Genomic DNA, 20,318 nt, shown 5'->3' with positions numbered 1-20,318 from the left:
TAGTGAAATGAAAGCATGTTAGATCAGAAATTCGACATGCGGCGCAATGTCAAAAACAAAAAGTTAAAATTAACATAATGAATTGAAAATTGGGCGGAAAAGTACTTTTCGAATGAAAAAATTCAAATAAAACATACACTGATATTTGATAATAATTCTATTATTTACTCAGCAAATGTTTTGGCTATAACAAAACTTTTAAATATTTTATAGCGCGTTTTGTGACAAGTTGAAAAATTAACTGGTAATAAAATGTCGTTGTCAGCGTTTAAGGCGGCGCAGCAGTAACTGATACAATTTTGATAAGACCATGAAATAAATCCTAAGCGGCTTTGGAAGTAAATGAAGTTAACAAAATCGATGAGAAATGCGTTTTGTGAATAAGTCGTTAAACAACATTGAAAATATTTGAACAAGTATGATGACAATAAGTGGAAAAAAGAAACCCCGAACGATATCAATGGACGTCAAAATGTTGAAAGACACATTTCGGTAAGACGGACGTTAGACAACAAGTAATACGGGGCAAGTTTGAAGCCGACAGATCGTTTGTACTTAAAAAATATTTAAAAAAAAACAAAACAAAACTAGAAATATATATTGAACGTGCACGCAGGGTACATGTTCAAAGATAATATTTTTTCTAAGACATTTTCGGAAATAAAACGTAAATGTTATCATAAACGATATGGAAGGTTTAGCAACAACGTAAAACTGAAATTTTTCGACGTCGCACATTGCGCCGCCTGGCAAAACTTGTTGTTACTAATTATTAATTTTCTCGAGAAATAAATAAAGTACAGATTTGAACTTTTCAGCATTGTTTGCTAAAGGGTCATTGAAGAAAACACAGAAGTCTAATGAAATTGCAGTGAACAGATTATAAATTATGTGTCCTGTCTACATTATTTTGGGACAACCCTCGTATATCAACTTTTTTTTATCGCTATGTCTATCTCTGTTAATTTTTGTTTCAACAACAGGTGTTTGAATGTATTGTATAAATATTACACAAACTGTTCTACAGGATGGATAATTTATGTGCATCTGTTTTTATCTGTCCATCAACCTATCCACCAAGTTGCTGTCAAAAGAAAGTGACAATATGTTTTACCCAGCTAATTCTTGCTTTTTCATCTTCTTATTTCTAAAAATGGATTGTAAATACCAGTATAAACAATATAGATTTGAGAGATATTACTTCAATCAATCTAGGCTGTATTCTCAATGCAGGAATGGTTGTGCTGAACCATATTTATTTAACACTTTGCACGAAAAGATAAAAGAAATACACATAAAGCATCCAAAGTTGTTCCACTTTTTAGATGCACAACTTTAGTTCAACTAAAGGTTGTTAAGGAATGCATTTTAATATGGTTCTACCCAAATATATCTGGTTCTAAACTTCTTGTAGATTGAGAACCTGCTCTCCCAGCTGCTGTCTACATATGCTTCCTTATGCAGTATATATGCTGCTCAACATGGTGGCTTACCCAATCAACAGAACCCTGCCTTTGGAGCGGAGAAAGTCGTCATTTTGATAAAAAATGACGACATAGCACCAGTCGCTTATTCAGCGCAGACGATGAAAGAAAACCATAAACTCATTCGACAGGGCCGAAAAAGATCATGTAAAGCTCATATCCATGCTATTGTCAAAAATGAATTGCTACCCATCGAAGATGTGGGTATCAGTTATGATTTGTTTGAACCTTACAGTGAGCTAGTAAATGCTTTTGAATGGGATGTTCCAAATTTAGCCTGCATTCCAAGTGACTTCTTCACAAAGTTCCCAAATCTTCAGTATTTTTCACTGGAATCTGGCCTATTGGAGCAAGATAGAAGCTGTCCCTCTGGAGCGTCCCTTCTGCCTGCTCTAGAAACAGTCAAGCTTCAGAATGTCAATATCAAGGCATTGCCCAAAGATATTTTTCAAATACCAGAGTTAAAGACCTTGGATATGACCAATCTGCCTCTGAGAAGTTTAGATGTGGATCTTCCACACAGCTCCAAGCTGAAAAAACTAGTGATTCAGGGCCTTCAGTTTACCTCTGTCCCCAAACAGATTTGTATTCTGAAAGAACTGGAAGAACTCTACATTGATTACAATCCTATCGTTACACTGCCTAATGAAATTCTGCAGCTGACCAATCTCAAAATCCTCTCTGTGAAAGGTACCATAAGATTACATTTTGGGTTTTTTTTTATTTTTAGGGGGAGGGTTTTATATGAGATGTTAAAATAAACAAGATAATATTTTTAAAATTAAGCATTTCTAACTGTCTGTCCTGATTTGAAGGAATTCCTTTGATAACATTTGAGGGAAATAAAGAGAGCATTACCAAAGATCAGTTCTTCAGCTGGCATGAACAACATCCCATGATTATCAACCACATCTCCAAAGAGGTTTGTAACATAGCTGTTTTCTCAGTGTTTTTGAAATACTCTCTGTAAGCAAGCATACACATCTTTATTAAATGACATGTAAAGTATGTAATATATGTATGAAAGTTTTAAAACTTTTGATCAGTCTTTGTTGAAATATAAGATATACCATATATACTTCTTTCTCACAATGGCAAATGATTTCGTTTGAATGTTGTGATATTTTGCACTTGAGTAAGATTAAAAGAGAGAGAGAACACCATAGGTTTTAGAAATGAACATAACCAACATCATTTTCCTGTACCCTCTATTACAGGGTGTGGCCAAACTGTTTGAAGAATTTGACCAAAATAAAAACAGTGCATTAGAAATCAAGGAACTCGCTCAGATGAACCTTAAACTTTTCTTCACTGTTCCAAGATTCGGTATTGTTGGTAAGTACAATCACTACAATGATATGAAAAGGTCAAGAGTTGTGTAGATCTTCTATCTTCGTTTCAATTTTCAGCCTCAGTAAAATTCTTTACTGAAGAATTTGTGTGATAGGCTGATTAAACTGATCAGACTGGATATGCTTTATTCTTTAACAGGAAGCAACTTGAAAAGTGGAGGAATTCCTCCAGTCATCTTTCAGTTAAAGAACCTACAGGAGCTTTATTTAGATAACCAGGGTATTCAGGCAGTACCAGCAGACATTGAAAACCTGAGCAACCTGCTTGTGCTCAGTCTCACTCACTGTTTGATGCTTCAGAGCATAGCAGCCCCCTTAGGGCTCAACCCTAACCTCAAGAGTATGTGGAGCTTTATTTCTATACTGAATGTCTAGATACAAGTGTATTTGTGAAGGTTTTTTTTTTAATGTGTTACTTAGTGTCATTATTGCCCCCCAACCCACCAACTTTTCAGTATCATTAAAACTTTGGTTTCAGAATTAAACTTGCTCAGTTGTCCGTCTTTGAGAACTCCTCCCCTAGAGGTCGTTGGTCGTGGATTTGAGTCAGTGAAGGCTTACTTAAAAAGACTTCACGGAGGTTTTACAGAGTGTCGGAGGACTAAACTCATGTTTGTGGGTCTTGGTGAAGCCGGCAAAACAAGGTGAGACTCTGTTATTCTATCTCACATTATATGAACTATTTAAAAAATATATTTGCAATATTGCAGTTATACAATTAATAATTTACTTCCAAGGAAGAAGGTTGTAAATTTAAGTTTCATTTATCATTGAGAGCAATATGATTGTTCAGTCAAAATAACTATGCAAACATGCAAACTGCCATTCAAGTAGTTCAGATAGAAATTCAAACAAGGTGTTCAGCTCTTTTACCTTTCTCTACTGTTTTGAAAGGAATAACGAACCTTAACGTGAATTTGATTTTTTTTTTATGTTTTCTTTCACAAGCTTGCTGCAAGCCTTAATGAGCTCCTCTAAGAAAACAGCAGGTACTCAGAATGCTCAGCTAACGGACGGAATCGACATCAAGACGTGGACCGTTAAGTCAGAGGATGGACTGGACATCACTTTCTCTGCCTGGGACTTTGCTGGACAGACAGTGTATTACAACACTCATCAGGTATACTGACCTTCTCTCTCTCTCTCTCTCTCTCTCTCTCTCTCTCTCTCTCTCTCTCTCTCTCTCTGTATAAAAAATAATTTGTTGAATTCAATTATTTAAGCATTGAATAAGTATTTGATTTTTTTTGTTTTTCAATTTCCTTGCACAGTTTTTCATGTCCAAGAGAGCTGTGTACATGTTGCTGTGGAACATGAGAATGGGATTTGAACATGCTGGATTGGATTTTTGGTTGAGCTCCATCGCTTGTCACGCACCTGACACGCCCATTCTGGTCATAGGGACACAATCTGATCAGGTAAAGTATAATGCTAAATGGCATCACCAATACATGCAAAGGAACTTAATTCTTTTTTTGCTTGACAATTTGATATTTTCCTTAATGACCAGCTAACAAAAAGAATTGGTGTTGTTGTATAAATCTGTTATCCAATATAAGGCCAATAATGGTTTTAATCTTTAGAATCGGTGGTGAAGTGATTTAAGATACATGTATACCCATGACAAACATGTTTTATTGCAAGATATGCAAATGGGAATAACTAAATTTTTTAACTAAAATTTAAAAATTAAGTTTTTTGGTATGGCAGTGAAATTAATAAATGCAACAGCATTTGACCTGATGCAACAGTGCCTGAGAAACAAAGAAAAATCTTTTTGCCTAACCCATACTTGAATTAATTATACAGTTTAAGATTTCCCACCTTTTTGATTGATTCATCATGATATACATTGTTTTATATATTTACAGGTTCCAAAGCAAGAAATTCCTGAGAAAGATTTAAAATCAAGGTATCCCCAGATCCAGAGTTTCCATTACGTCAGCTCTCTCACAGGAAGTGTAAGTAGTTGACTCAAAAACCAGTAAATTTTGGACACTGGAAGATTTGAATATAATATCAAATCTCCCATTGTTTTAAAAAAAAAAAGATTTGTGATTTTTTTGTAAAATTATAATAGATAAAATAAACATTGAAAAGAAGAAATCTCACTATATTAAACATTATCTTTTACAGAAAATCCCTGAGCTTCAGAAAGAACTGCTGTCAGTTACACTGAGCCAGTCCTACATGGGAGAGAAAATTCCTCAAGTCTGGCTCAACCTGGAGAAACAGATCCTGGGGTAAGTTGGATGAAAGAAATATTTAGGAGGCTGACTTGAGGGGGGGGGGGGGGGGTGCCTTAAAACCCAATAGAAAAACACTTTATTTTTCAATCATGTGCACCCCTGCGAATGTTATTGTCATTTAAATTTTAGATCACGTGGTTTTATTTGACCCTTTCAGTTTCACAGTAAAAATCGTGCCTCGTGTTTATAGTCTATTTTAGAGAATCTGGGTACTTGTAGTCAAATATAAATTATAGAGGTTTATTGATTTTAAACTTTATCTTCATAAATTGGTGGGTAAAATGTGTTCTAGAAATAAATGTGACAATACAAAAAGACCCCCCTTAAGAATTAATTTTCGATCCGCGCCTGACCTAGTAATAACATCAATAGTGAAACAGGCTGTACTATTTTATGCAGAATGTTTCTTGAAAATGGCTCGATATACTAAGTTTTTATGCAAAACGTTCACCCATTATTTTTTTTAAAACATGGTATTGCACACCACAAGCATCAAACATGGGTATGATTTTATTAAGCATCCCAATGTTTATATTATCAACCACTCTACACGTGGTTGAACACGAACGATAACTCTGTTCTGAATACCATCGTTTAATTTAAAAAACCGCTGGATGATGAAATTAGAGATACATCTTAAAAGATGTTGATGTTTTAACATAAATCAAAGTAGGATATGATAAGAAAATCGACCAGTACTTACGTATTTTGAGAATATTATCCGAACACTTATACTTCCGCTCGAAATTTCACAGGAACTGAACAAATCTCGGTAAAGTGAACTTTCATTCGATCACCTCTGGATTTATTACATACTTAGCAAAGATAAAGAAAACATTCCGAACACATTCACAGGGGTGATGTGTAACATTCTCAAACTCTTTTGTAATATTATTTTAAGGGTCTGTCTCAAAGTACATGTACTGGTGAATTTACGAAACGAATACAATAGAATAGAAATTGCAATTTTGTGCACTTTAAAGCAGATTATAAAAATGCTACTAACAATAGATTTTTTTTTTCAAATTGTAATGTGGTAAAATATGATTTTTTTTATTTTTGGCTGCAGTGAACGAACAAAGCAAAGCATATTGGATTACAGTGTCATTGAGGATTTTGCAATGGAACATGGAATTTTTGATGATAAAGATGTAAGGATGAGTTACATATCAGTGTGTTTAACTTCCAAGACTGTTAAAAAGTGCTGTGCTATGTGCTTATGAGATGATGTTAAATGTTGGTTATATCAACAATAACAATTATTTTTCTACATCACAAAGATGGTTTATTTTATGCATGTAATAATATACCCCAATTCTAAATGAATTACTCAGCATAGTAATTCTTTACTAACGTATCAAACATATAAGTCAATTTTTGTAAAAAAGGCAATAAAATCATACTTTTATAGGTTTTACACAGATATAAATTCCTCACATTTAATAAGGAATCTGTATTGTTGGACAAAGTTGACCTATTAGAGATCTGATAAATGTTGACTATTGTATGCTATCAGGTGAAGCAGGCCATTAAATTCCTAGACGACCTTGGGACTGTGCAGTACTTTGATAATGACTTCCTGCGGGACAAGGTGGTGATCAATCCACAGTGGATCGTCAATGTGATGGCCTGTGTGGTGTCAGTCAAACAGTCCCCCATCCAGGTAACCAGCCTCGTTATTGTATCATCAATGTACCATCAGTCTTGTCTAGCCATAATCTTGGCAAAGATTCAGCTCAGCTCGATACTTGGACTTGCGACGATCTTCACCGAATCTTGGGACAGTCCTTCATAATTCAGTTTAGAAATTCGGCCCCAACTTTGGTTGCCTGTTGCGGTTAAATTGTAATATTTGGGTGTCTCACTTGAAAGGATCTCTTGTGAATAGCAAATGAATTGACCTATAGGGGAGATGGATTTCCTGGAAAAAATCACTTTTGAGAAATCAAAAGTTTTTTTGTTATTTTCTGTAGTACATATTTCTAAATTTTTCGATTTTGATTTTGAACCTATCATATTGTTCTTGCAATTTTATTATTAATCTTCAAAGTTGACTAAAACAGCATTTTCTCAGTAAAATGATATATTTCTGCATGGTTTTTGGTCTAGAAAACCTCCAGGACCAGCCTGCCCCTAAAAAATCTTAGATATTTTGATAGGTTTTGTTCAAAGGAATATATTAAGATAGACTTTTAAGGGGTACGTACGTTGATAATTTTCATGGTTGAAATAGTAATTGAATTGTAAAACTAGATTGTCAAACTGATTATTATGGTATAATGATTTGGCATAAGGAACCCTGATTGGATTTGAACCAATGAACTTAATATAAATGATCAGTTACACTTATTTTAATTTTCTTCAAAATAAATGAATCAATTTTTCATAAATTTTCAATTTTCAGAATCATGACGGTCGATTCCTTCATGAACACATTAAGGACGTTTGGAAAAGCTATGATGAGAGCCTACACAACTGGTTGTTGAGTTTGACTGAGGAGTTTGATTTGACCTTCCCCCTCCCAGGAAAACCCATCAACATTGTTCCTTGTCTGCTGCCATTAGAACAACCCACTGAGGTATATCCGTATAACTCATCCATTTCTTATACAGCTAGTCTATGGCCCACCTTAAAATGGCCAAAAAATTCCAATTCTTATCTGTCTCTCAGTTTTCCAGACATTTTATTGACTTAGCTTATACATGTATTTGATATCGGTTTTATTTTTGGGACTTTTTTTTCAGCTTCAGTGGCCTGCTGTAGATATGGAACATGGCATCAGAGAGAACAAGATGTTGTACAAGTTTGCCTATCTACCAGCAGGTCTATTTAACAGAGCACAGGTAAGTCTGGTTCTCAGATGAATACGCAGGAGTTTTATAAGCAGTACAAAATGACAAATACATATTTGATCTGCAGTAGTATGTAATCTGTGTGTAGGAGATTTGAGACATGGTGTTTTGTTGGCTTTTACAGGTCAGGCTGTTCAACTTTTCTGATGGAAAGATCATCTGGAAAAATGGCTCTTACTTGAAAAAGAACAAGCATTTAGCCTTGATAAGACAAGAAAAGTAAGTCCGATAGATATGTAACAAGTATCCATATTTAGATTGTATGAATCAGTGGTAGACATGAGAAAGCCTCATTGTTATCACATGCTCTGGAATTGTTTCAGTGACTCTGAGTTGACAGTCTTGGTCCAAGGCCCCAGACCTGAGAACATTTTACTGCTGGTCCACGAAGTGTTTGAGAGCTTGATCCTGGAATCCTTCCATGGCGTGGTCTACGATTATTTTGTACCCTGTCCAGACTGCATCAGCAAAGAGGTATGTAGTGACCTAAAGAAGGACCTGGTAAAATTTTAACAAAACTAATCGCACGTTTTTTAAATTTGAGATTTTTGATAGAGTTTTTTTTTTTATTGCATACCGGCCTGGAAGAATTACTTCTTAATTTTCTTATTTAAATAAAGGGAACAAAGGATCCATGTTTGTTTAAAGCAGAACTAATACGCAGAGCCAAAGATCTAAAGGCCCCCTTCCTACAGTGCACCAAGTACTTCCACACTGTGTCCATGGGTCAGCTACTGGGTATGTACTGATTATGATAAACACAGAGACTGGATATCATGCATATCCAATCAAAGTTCCGTTATGAATTATCCACTTTTGGCTAGGCACACTGTAGCTGGTATTAAGCTGCACAATATTAAGTACAAATATTATTTTTAAAAAATGGTGAAAAGCTCAACTGGTTCATTTGTTTTCAAATTTTTTGGATCTTCTAAGCAAACACCCCCCTACCCCGACCCCCAAAATTAATTTGTTATTTCTTTGCCCAGCCATGATGCCAGAGGACAAGGACTCTGACTTTGACATTCACCTCCAGCACAGCATCAGTGCCCTCCAGTCCATTAACAATGCCATGCAGTACGACGTGGTGGTTCTCTACTGCTCCGCCGACATCCCCTCTGACAGCAACCCAGGCATCGACCCATTTAAAATCCGTGAAGAACTCAAGAACTGGGGATTTTCTGTGTAAGAATTTTATGTACATGTTTTAGGGTGTTCTGACATTTTTTGTGATTACATGTATTAAAACATTTTGTGCTTTATAAAGGGTACTAGCTCAGGTTGTTAAATAAAGTACTGAATAACTTGTTTATTTGTTGTTTGCAGGTACATGCACGATGACCTTGAAACAGCCAAATTGGATGAGCTGACTCTAGCTGTGAAAAACTGCAAGGTATTTAATTTTCCCATTCAAATGTTAAGGAATTATATAAAAGAAGTTCCTTTTCAAGCCTTAGAAATTTCCTTGAATCAAACCTCTATCTACCCATTTTATGTGGTGATTAGAATGTTAAGATTCGTTTTGTTTTAATTATTCAGGTGGTGGTTTGCTGCGTCTCTGACCAGTTTGAGCAGGATGAGAAGTGTCGAGACATGTTTCTGTACATCAAGGAGCAGCTCTTCAAGAAGTTTGCCATCGCTGTCATCAGAGAGAGTCTGCAGTGGAAGCACTCGGAACTCGGCATGAAGATAGGACAGCCAGTAAGTTCTGAAAACTGGATCTACTTGTAAATTATGAGAGAGCATGTCGCAATTGGATGTAATTTTTTTCACTCCCAATATCAAGAAAGAGAGAAGGGGGAATGTTGGTTTTTCCTCTGTTTCATTGTGTGCCAACAATTTTAACCTTAATAGATATTAATGACTTCATATTTGTTATACAAAGTCAAAGTAGTTTACTTTTTTGGGGTTTTTTTATACAGCATTCAGTTGGGATATTGATACTATGAATTCATTGTTACAGAAAATGTGCATGATCAGGACCCCAGAGAGATTTGCAACAAAGATCAATGATCTTAAAGATATAGTGGAGGATCACATTGCTGGGTTGGAGTTGGTTAGTCTCATATCTATTGTTTATACATATTGAAGTTGAAGGAAAATGATTCAAATTCTTTGTCATCCAAGTATGGCAATCTAAAAACATCTGTTTTAGACGGTATTGTTATTGATTATTTTTAAAGATTTGTCTTTACTTCACATTCTCTTTGCCAAAGAAGTAAATTGGTTTGCTTATGTAGATTGGTTGGTCAATAGCACAGTCAATGCACTGTCCATGCACTGTCATTTCCGACCTAATCAGATTTAATTCACAGGATGGCCTTGACCATAGGGTGACCCTATCTTATGATAAAGGACAAAGGTCATGAGTTGTCCTGGTGACACCATGTTTAATGTTTCATGTCAAGGTCATCAGACCCTGGGTTTAAATAAATTCCCAACATTGGGTTTCATTTCACCTGGGGGTCATCACACAAAGGATCTGAAGAACATCTTAGACAAAATGTGGCTACATGAACATTTCAAATATTTCTTGTTTCAAATTCAGATGAAGTCAGACCATCCAGACATATTCATCAGTTACTGCTGGCAAAACTCCCAAGAAGCAGTTAATAACGGCACCCAGGCCAGGCATGGAGCCCTGGGCTATGGAGATCCAAGAAAGATCAAGGAATTCCTGGAAAAGAAAGGGTTATCCTGTTGGCTGGACATTGAACAGATGGGAAAAGTTGGTGGTTTTCAGACAAATTTTTAAAGAGAGATAAAAAGTTTAAATTTCATCCAGCAACTTTAATGTAATTTTACTATGCTTTTGTTTTGATAGCCTTTTCTTACACTGTTGTATTTTTATTACAGTATGGTCTCTACCAGGAAATTGCTATTGGACTTCAGAACTGTAAAGTCATTGTTGCTTGTGTCTCAGATGAGGTAAGTTGGTCGAGACTGATGTTGAGATCAATATAATTATTGAGTTTCCAATTTAAGATCCTAGAAGTTAGATGTAATACACCAACATTCATATTTCCATTTCTTTGCAGTATGTGGAATCAGATGCCTGCATGATGGAGCTGAGATTTGCTGTGTGTAACATGAATCTACCACTGGTGGTGGTTGTGGTAGGAACCGGTGACAAGTGGAAGAGGTCAGAGGTGAGAGTGCATGATGAATATATTTAAAAATTTCCAACTTAACAAAACTTGTACTCAATTTTTAACGGGGCTAGTAGATTTTACTCATCTGTTTATTGATGAATTTTTGATAAGTTTATGTCTGTTGATAAATTGTGAATTTATTACCATGGAATGAACATATCTGTGGAGTACAAATGAAATGATTATGTTTATATTTCATTCTTTACCAAGATTAGCAATTAAAACTTGTCTGAATGGTGCATGCTTATCTGATGAGAATTATAACACTTGAAAAATGTTCTTCCTTGATTAGACACCTGTACATCCCATAAAATCTAAAGCTGATACTAAAATCTACAGTTGTACAGCATGTCTAAGGATACACCATGTAAAAATAAGCAGAAACTGTAGGTTTTAATCCAGCATGATTTTCAATGGATGGATAGCTACTGAGACTGATTCTGGGTTTTAAAGTTTGCAGAAATTATAAATTTTGTCTTTACTTGCTTAGGTTAGTTTACTGATGAGGCGATCCGATAAAGGAGCTAACAAAGTGTACATGCAGAAAGAAAATCCAGAGGGGTATGAAGCCCTGCACAAATTTGTGATTGATGTTCTGCCAACATATACAGATGAAATTTTGTCGGAAGAGAAGAAGAAAAAGGATGCTAAAAAGAGGAGAAAACAGGAATATAGTGATAAGAAAGCCACAAATGAAAAACATTCTTATCAGGTACTAATTTAGTAGAGTGAGCTTGCAGTTGCCAATTTGGTTGATGAAGTATTTTTATTAGGGAGACACGGGGGAGAATATTCCAAACATACGGTTTCCTTTAATTTTTTCTATTAAAAGGTCATCTTATGAGTAAATTAAGTGCAAAATATAAAGTAAATTGACAAGATACTTTTTACTGCGCTAAAATTTTGCTCGTATATGTCCGAATCATCCCCCTCATTTTATATAGGATTATGTAGAAAAAAAGGGTTATCATTTTCAATTTAATGTGTAAAAAATTACAAACATACTATTTTGTTTTAATTTTCTGTGAAGGTGAACGTAGAAGTAAACTTTTTGCCAAATTAAAATGAAATTGATGAGATAGTTTTCATGCTATCGCCCTCATAGTTTGGTCTATTAAATGTGTCTTGCCAGCCATTTTACAAATAGAATTGTTTAGAATAAAAGGATGTTTATGAATCAATTTTAATTTTATTTGTAAAAGATACTTTTCCACTCACACAGGACTAAAAGGATCGTGCATGTTTTTATTTTGCAAATTATATTTTCAAATTTAACTATTGACACTGCAATAAAAAATTCAAGACATTTTTTTGTCAATTGTTATGTAAGTTTCAACTGATGTCATTGTAAGACGTTGACTATGACGTGGATAACATTAATTTTGGAGAAACTGCAAAATTATTAGGAAAATATTTCTGAACATTATTCTAAGGGTTCATTTCACTTAAAAAAATTTATGATAAGTAATTCCCTAAACTTTATATTTGAACATTTTGCATTGCATTTGCGTTTATGACAGCGATGAGCAATACCCTGTGCATAGGTCCCAATACCGACCTTAAGGGGGGGGGGGGGGTATTCTGTTAAAACTGTACAATTCATAATCTGTGATATTCAGATTTTAATTTAACGTTTCAACAATCGCCATTGTAAAACTTTCTGATGAAATATTTGTAGGAAGAGTACGAGCTTATTCAAAGAAAATTTATGAGGCATGTCATCACCATGACACAACAGCTTGACCTTCAACTGATGCCACGATTATTTGTGTTTGATTTTGTCCGATCAGGTAAATATATTTTGTCATGTTAAATAAAAATGAATTAATATTGGATGTAACATCTTATTTAAATGGCTGTAATATTTAGTTCATCTTGTATAAAGAAGTTTATTCTTTATTTCATAATGTGTCAAAAAATTTTAAAAATTTATCAGTATTTAAAAAAAAAAATACATGTATGCCATTAAAACATGCTTGTGCTTGTAATTTTGGTCAGTGCAATTAATATTGGCTTATAATTTCAGTCAATAAACCAAAAGGTCCTGAAGTCCAGGCAACATCTGTTGAAAGACCCAAAACAGCATCCAAATCCATTCTGACTCGAGCCAGTAACTTAAACAAAGACAGAGTTAAGGTAAAACTTCCAAATTTTGTTTATATTCTTAAATCATCATTTCATTCCCAATCCTTTTAGTATTGTTATTGGCAACAAACTGTTCATTTTTCAGCTGTAAACAATCTATTTGTAAGGCAGTAAACTGTTCATGATCTATTTGTTTGGATGGACACTGTTCAAGATTTATTGCTTATGATTATTTCTTAGGCTGAAAAATTGTTCCCGATTTATTTGGCAGACTGTAGATTATTCATGATTCATTTGCTGGGCTGTAAATTGTTCATGATCTATTTTTCAGGCTGTAAATTGTTCATGATCTATTTTTCAGGCTGTAAAATGTTCATGATCTTTTTTTCAGGCTGTAAATTGTTCATGATCTTTATGATAGCTTGTAAATTATTGTTAGGCTGTAACTTGTTCATGATCTATTTGTCAGGCTGTAAACTGTTCATTTATTTATTTACCAGGCTGTGTTGTTGGCGGATCAGCAGGATGACGATGAGGAATGGCAGTCGGAGGACTTCTGTGTACGACTCCTGTGTGAACATGAAGAGGTAAATGCTTTCTCTCCATCACTAACTCCCACCTCCTGTAGGTTTTTTTTTTATTATTTCCTGCACACATATTTACAACACCTGGAATAAAGATTTTTTTCTGAAATTATTAGCTCACCTAAGCTGAAAGCTCAAGTGAGCTATTCTAATCACTTTTTGTATGGTGTCCATCTGTCCATCCGTTTGTAAACTTCTTACATTTCAGTCTCTTTCAAAGGGAGATAATTAAGTCTTGTGTGGAAGCATTTTCAGGTAGTGTAGATTTAAGTTTCTTCAAATCATGATCCCCAGGGGGTAGGGTGGGGCCACAATGGGGTTCAATTTTTACAAAGGAATATATAGAGAAAAATCTAAAAATCTTCATAAAAGAAGAAAATGGACGAAAACTGCAATTACCTGGAATTTTTCTAAGACCAATGCACATAACTCTGCCAAAAATTGGTAGATTGTACCCAAAATTAAATGTGACCTAGATAATAGTATGGTAAATCTGTATATCAAATTTCATTTCAGTAAGTACAACCTCTGCAAAGAAAATGAACTGAAACTGCAATTTTTGTAAGTTAATGAGGCATAATTTTGTTGAAAATAGCTCAATCTTACCAAAAATCAATCTTAATCTAGATATTATCAGGATAAACCTGTATATCAAATTTCATTACAGTATTTGTATCCTCTGCGAAGAAAATGAACAGAACCTGCAAGTAATTGGAATTTTTTTACGTCCAAGGGGCATAACTCAGTCAAAAATTTCTCGATCGTACCTAACATGGAACTTGATCTAGATATTATCATAAACCTGTACATCAAATTTCATTTCAATATGTTTATCTTCTGCAAAGGGGGCCATAAAAAGGATGAGACTACAATTGGGGGGGGGGGTGAATTTTCACCTAGGAAATAAATTTGATCATTCTTAAAAATATATTGTATATAGTATTACTATTGACACTTGTTGATTCTCAGTTGTTTAGGCTGTGGCCCAGGATAATTCTTTGGCCACACAAGGGGTTCAAAGTGTGATGTAGGTTTATATTCATATGAACAGTTTAAGATCTTTTTGAGAATGGCAATGCTCAATATGTGATATAATTATGAAATCATCCAGTTACAAAAGCGGCTCAGCATAAGATCATCAATTTTGGAAATCTTTTAAAATGGGATCTGTTTTACTTATTCATTGTCCTGATACTGTGGAATTATTAGATTGCATGTTGGCTTAATTTTCGTTGTTTTCATGGGTAGCCCACCCCAACGAATTTACATCCTGGAACTAAAACAAATTTAGAAAGAGTAATTGTTTTTACTGAAAACTAATGCATTCACGAAAATATATCCCCACGAATAAGAAAAAAATCCAAAATCCACAAAAATTGACCCCAGGAATTTAAATGATTCCATAGTATTTTGATACGACTTCATAAAGGTGTCTATTATTGTTCAGTTGAGCGATGTGGCCCATGGGCCTCTTGTTAATATTGAAGAAGTCATTAAAACTTAATGATATCAAAATATATAAAAATCAGGTGAAATACACATATCAGTGAAGGTGCAGTGTCCTTGTAGGGCTGCTGCAAACTCTCTGCAGCCTTGGATCATTCATTGTATATTTCTGTTCATTATGTTAGGGATGGCACCTTGTCCCCAAGCCCCTCAGCCTGTTTACTAACACCGCCGAGGAAGTGATTTCCACCATCACAGAGGCTGCACCGTTCCTGGCCAGATTCTACGCCATTCTGAAGCAAAGTTCTGTCAAACTGAGGTGTCTCAACGGGAAAATGGGAGAAAGCTTCATGAACTTTTTGGACTATGTAAGTTACTTTTTAAAAAATGTATTTTACATGTGATTATTCATTAAATTCATTTGGGATTCTTTGATTTTTTTTTTTTTTTTGAGAGAGAGTTACTGTAGTCAAAAAAATTTTATTCACAAAACTTATTTTTTAGAATTTTTAAAGTAGTGAATCTAGGACTCTGTTGTAATTTTATTTACAATTATGCAGATGGTTCAAATTGCTAAGATAAGTCATCAATAAGGTGTTAATTTGTACACATTTGAAACCATTCCAACACCAAATAAAAAAGACAGTATTATATTGCTCATTAGCAGCATTACATAAGGAGGTATAGGGCACCTCAGTGTTTCGATGTACTTTCTTTTGAAGAAAAAATGAAATCAACTAGCTGTAATCTTACACATTTTATCTTTTACAATTTTGATGTTTAAAAGCATAGTATAATAGTTTATAGTGTCTGCCATGAGATCAAAACATGCTGGAGCTTTTTACAGTTTTGATCCCTTTCAGAATTTTTAAAATGCTTTAAAGGTCAAATACAGTGAATACCGGGATGTATTTTTCATCCACATTAATGTCTCGAGGTGTCCCATACCATCTTAACAGTTTTTAATATGCAAATCTTTACGGAGTTATTGTGTTCATGGTACATGTATCTCAATCACCAGTGTGTCCACACCCATGTTACACCGTTCAAATTTTCTTCCCTTGCAGCAAAAAAGCTTGGTAAATATTTGTGAAACAATATAAGGTTTGAGTTATTTATTTTCTGGAGAGGTGTAAGAATGATAGTGACATATAACCAGAAATAATAAGCATGGATACAATAAGTAGCCAGGACTTGCTTTATAACTAGGTTGTACATACAGCATTGATTTTTACATGTAAACAAAATTTAGTGTTATATAAGTATGTAGTTTTTTTAAAATTTAGTGTATTTAGGTATATTATTTATGTTCTTAGCTTTTTATGCCAATAGCTTTTATATGTACAGTGCTATAGAGTAATTTAATATAAATTATATATGGCGCTTTATAAATTTTGTATAATAATAATAATTATAGAACTATGACACCCCGTGCCTCCTTCCCTGACCCAATTAAAAAATTAAAAGCCATTATTTCAACCCCCTCCTCCTCCTGTTCAGTGAGATTTATTTTCATTTAATTATTGGCTCAACCATCTGGGTTTTTTTCATCATATGTGTATTTCAATAATGCTATCTACATGTATATTAAAAGAGCTACATATATATTTGAAATTTGCCTCAAACATAAACTGAACAATTCTACAAATGTCTTATTTTTATCTGATGCCTTTTTAGCCCACCTGAGCTGCAAGCAAAAGTGAGCTATTCTGATCACTTTTTGTCCAGCGTCTGTCTGTCTGTAAACTTTTTATATTTTTGACTTCTTCTCCAGAACCATTAATTGGGCCAACTTTATCCGAATTTGCACAGAGCATTCTTAGGTGAAGGGGATTCAAGTTTATTAAAATGAAGGGCCACACTCTCTCTAAAAGGGAGATACTGTATACAGGGAAATATTTGCCCCCGTTTAATTTTGCCCCTTTCGCCCTCGTTGTCAGCAGGTGAATTTAAGACAGGGCGAATTCTAATGTCTCAAATCAAACCAATTGAACACAAATGTGTCTGGGCGAATTCAAGATGGGGCAAAACTGTTTGAGAGTGTAAAAGGGCAAAAATTACACAAGGTAAAAATAACCGGAATACAGTAAATAAAAATTATTAAAATTTGTTGGTATCTTTTAGCAATCTTCTTATCAAAAACCATTTGGCCAGAGATGCTGTAACTTGTGTGGAAGCATTTTCAGATAGTATAGATTCAAGTTTGTTTAAATCATAATCCCTGGGGGTAGGGTAAGGCCACCATGGGGTTCAAATAATTTTTACAAAGGAATACATAGTGAATATAAATATTAAAATCTTCCTCTCAAACACCATTTTACTAGAAAATCTGTAACTTGTGTGTAAGAATCATCAGATAGTGTAGATTCAAGTTTGTCCAAATCATGATTCCCAGGGGTAGGGTAGGGCCACAAGGAATTGGGGGGGGGGGGTAAATTTTTACATTTTTGCATAATTACAGGAGTATTTTATATAAGAAAAAAATCTTTGAAAAATTTTCTAATCAAAAATCATTTGGCCAGGAAAGCTTAACTTGTTTTTCAAAATTATTTTCAAAAACTCAAATGTTATGATATAAGGTATTACTTATAGGCATCTTTACATATTGTTAATCCTTGATTGTTTCGACTGATGGACAATTTGTAGGCCACACAAAGGGTTCAGGGTTTGATGTATGTTTATATATGCTTTTGTATATGACTCCATAAAGCTGATTATAGTATGGCTATTGTTGCTCGGGTGGACGATGTGGCCCATGGCCCTCTTATTTTGAAATCCAACGCATGCTTAAATTAGCCCATGTACTCCAGTATTAAAGAAAACCTGCCTAAAAATAGAGTTTTATGAGGTTTTTTTTGTTTTATTTCAATATTACTTTTTGAATTACTGTAAATTCCTTAGTTTACTTAATTTTGTGATTCATTTTTTTATATCAAATTGTTAGAATATGAAATCATGAAAGCCAATTTTTTTTGTTATAACTCATGTTCAAAACTCTCAGAAAAAAAGAGCGAGATAGAGTTGTTCCTTGCAATTAACACAAATATTATTTTCTCACGTTTAATAAGGAATCTACAGTCTGTAGTATTATTGTCTGTCCCAAGATATTTATGAAGCACAGTTGGACAATTTTTAATGAAAATACACATACCTGTAAAAAAAAAAAGAAAAAAAAAAAAAGTGCAATTGAAATAGATGAAAAGGAAAATATCCAAGATAACTTCATTGTCACATTTTCATTTTTCAATGGAACAAAACAGATTTCTAATGGAGATTTAAAATGAAAAATGTTGACTTCCTTTTTCCATTCAGAAGTCACTTGGAATGGCTCACATAATTTGTCAACGTAACATCTGGGTCTGTTGCAATGCAAAACCCCTGTAGGCTCCTTTATTTTTAGCAGTTTGTTGAAACCTGATAGGCTAGAGGGAGTGTGTCAAAGGAGAATAAAGTCTTTGTATGAATGAGCATTAGTTGAGTCCTGAGGTATTTATAAATAATGAGAAATAATAAAGCAAAATGTGAATTGAGAATATCTAGTGGTAGAATATAGTTTATTTTATGTTTATTTTCCCCAGTTCATGCATGTGTTTGATACTTAACATTTGCTCACTAAATTTCATATGTTGATCAATTTTAGTGACATTTGTTCTCTGCTAACAACAATTGTTGGTTATTTTTTGCTGTGTCTACAAATTGTAATTTTCTTGAAATAGTACATGTAATACAAAATATAATATTCTTTTGATCAAATTATGTACATGTAATTTGTTATATTATGTAGAACTGCTGGTACGCGTTTTAGTTTTAATGCCAGAGAACCAGTAAAATTACAGTGTATTTCTTTTTAAAGAAATCAATCTAAAATGAAAACATTAAAAAAGATAAGTGTGGATGTACATGTAATAATATTTCCTGAAGTAGTTTTACACAGTTTTGTTATCAAGACTGAACTCTGATTGCATATGTACATGTTTTAAGAATAATATAATTACAATAACTGAATTGATAAACATCAATTTAAATGATAAAAACCTGAAAAATTAGAAGGTGATTTTCAATACCTATATATTATTATCTTGCTGATTTTCTTTTATAGGAGGGAAAGAGTACCTCCAACTTCCTGAAGGCTTACACCGCCGTCCACAAACTAGTGTCTTCACACATTGACAATGAGCAGTTTATCAGGCAGCTGGACAGGCAAGTTTATTTCCTGATCGAACATTCAAAAGCTGCATTAATTAAGGGAAAAAATGGAGTTTCAAATATCAACATTGGGATGGGTTACAAAACTATTTGATGTTTTCAGTTGTCTCCCATTTCACTGCCCTGTATATATTGTGCTATTGCTCTATAATATTCCTTCCAACCACCTGTTGCATTCATCAAAAACAATAATGCAGTTATAAGAAGTTTATAACATTTTTAGCAGCCATGGCAGTAATCATGCAAACATTTTCGAATAGATATTATGTACTACTAAGAATGTGTTTGGGATATTTCATAACAATAATGTTTCTATAACTCAAATCGGAGAATGTTAGAGCTAAATGGAGGAATGGTTGCATGATTTGACTCTATTCAATACTCATTCAGTTGTATTTAATCAGATGAATTTGGGATTCTTGTTGTTTTAATGTGTGAAGTAACAAACAGTCCATTTGAATCTGTGGGTTTTTCTTTTCATTAGATGTCACTTACCTAGTGGAAAGGTTGCATGGCTGTGTGAGAAGCACTCCAAAGGAAACCGGATCACCAAGCTAGGGGTGGGGTCCATCAGTGTCCATGGGCAGGGACAGACCATTCTGAACAAGGAGGATGAGCTGATCAAGGAGCTGCTCAAATCCTCGTCCCAGGCCGCTGCCCTGATGGGTAAACCTGACCGGGAGGTCTCGTCCCTCAACATGGGGAGACAGCCGTCCCTAGTCAGGGCGGAGCCTGATGTACCAGTGGTGGAGGAAGAAAAAGTGAAAGTAGAGCAGAATAGGAATGTCAAGGTCAATGAGAGGAAAACGTCTGATACCAAGAAGACATCAAGGACTAAGGGTAGGGCTTTTGTAAACAGATGTTTCGGTTCCATTGCTAGATTAAAAGTGCATGCTGTTACATATGAT

General features: G+C 34.4%; 1 protein-coding gene across 4 annotated transcripts in view; it reads left to right on the top strand.

Annotated features, from left to right (window-relative positions):
• The window catches only part of LOC105327744 (uncharacterized), a 75,007-nt gene that overhangs the window by 51,706 nt on the left and 2,983 nt on the right, over positions 1–20,318 (top strand). For 3 of the 4 annotated variants that reach the window (XM_066074985.1, XM_066074981.1, XM_066074982.1), the window contains 31 exons: positions 1,415–2,174; positions 2,300–2,406; positions 2,702–2,819; positions 2,976–3,176; positions 3,315–3,480; positions 3,785–3,956; positions 4,108–4,254; positions 4,708–4,797; positions 4,973–5,079; positions 6,155–6,236; positions 6,602–6,748; positions 7,490–7,663; positions 7,830–7,928; positions 8,062–8,156; positions 8,261–8,411; positions 8,558–8,675; positions 8,927–9,122; positions 9,264–9,330; positions 9,477–9,638; positions 9,901–9,993; positions 10,486–10,665; positions 10,794–10,865; positions 10,976–11,086; positions 11,580–11,801; positions 12,768–12,879; positions 13,116–13,225; positions 13,675–13,761; positions 15,390–15,572; positions 15,765–15,782; positions 19,304–19,404; positions 19,895–20,250. In XM_066074985.1, coding sequence (XP_065931057.1) covers positions 1,415–2,174; positions 2,300–2,406; positions 2,702–2,819; positions 2,976–3,176; positions 3,315–3,480; positions 3,785–3,956; positions 4,108–4,254; positions 4,708–4,797; positions 4,973–5,079; positions 6,155–6,236; positions 6,602–6,748; positions 7,490–7,663; positions 7,830–7,928; positions 8,062–8,156; positions 8,261–8,411; positions 8,558–8,675; positions 8,927–9,122; positions 9,264–9,330; positions 9,477–9,638; positions 9,901–9,993; positions 10,486–10,665; positions 10,794–10,865; positions 10,976–11,086; positions 11,580–11,801; positions 12,768–12,879; positions 13,116–13,225; positions 13,675–13,761; positions 15,390–15,572; positions 15,765–15,782; positions 19,304–19,404; positions 19,895–20,250 — 4,804 coding nt within the window. The remainder of the gene's footprint in view (positions 1–1,414; positions 2,175–2,299; positions 2,407–2,701; positions 2,820–2,975; positions 3,177–3,314; positions 3,481–3,784; positions 3,957–4,107; positions 4,255–4,707; positions 4,798–4,972; positions 5,080–6,154; positions 6,237–6,601; positions 6,749–7,489; positions 7,664–7,829; positions 7,929–8,061; positions 8,157–8,260; positions 8,412–8,557; positions 8,676–8,926; positions 9,123–9,263; positions 9,331–9,476; positions 9,639–9,900; positions 9,994–10,485; positions 10,666–10,793; positions 10,866–10,975; positions 11,087–11,579; positions 11,802–12,767; positions 12,880–13,115; positions 13,226–13,674; positions 13,762–15,389; positions 15,573–15,764; positions 15,783–19,303; positions 19,405–19,894; positions 20,251–20,318) is intronic. The other variant, XM_066074983.1, reaches the window with a different exon arrangement.

Source organism: Magallana gigas, chromosome 2, assembly GCF_963853765.1.
Source record: "Magallana gigas chromosome 2, xbMagGiga1.1, whole genome shotgun sequence".
NCBI classification, from domain to species: Eukaryota; Metazoa; Mollusca; class Bivalvia; order Ostreida; family Ostreidae; genus Magallana; species Magallana gigas.
The sequence above is the reverse complement of the archived record's forward strand: the minus strand, read 5'-3'. Positions and strand labels throughout refer to the sequence as shown.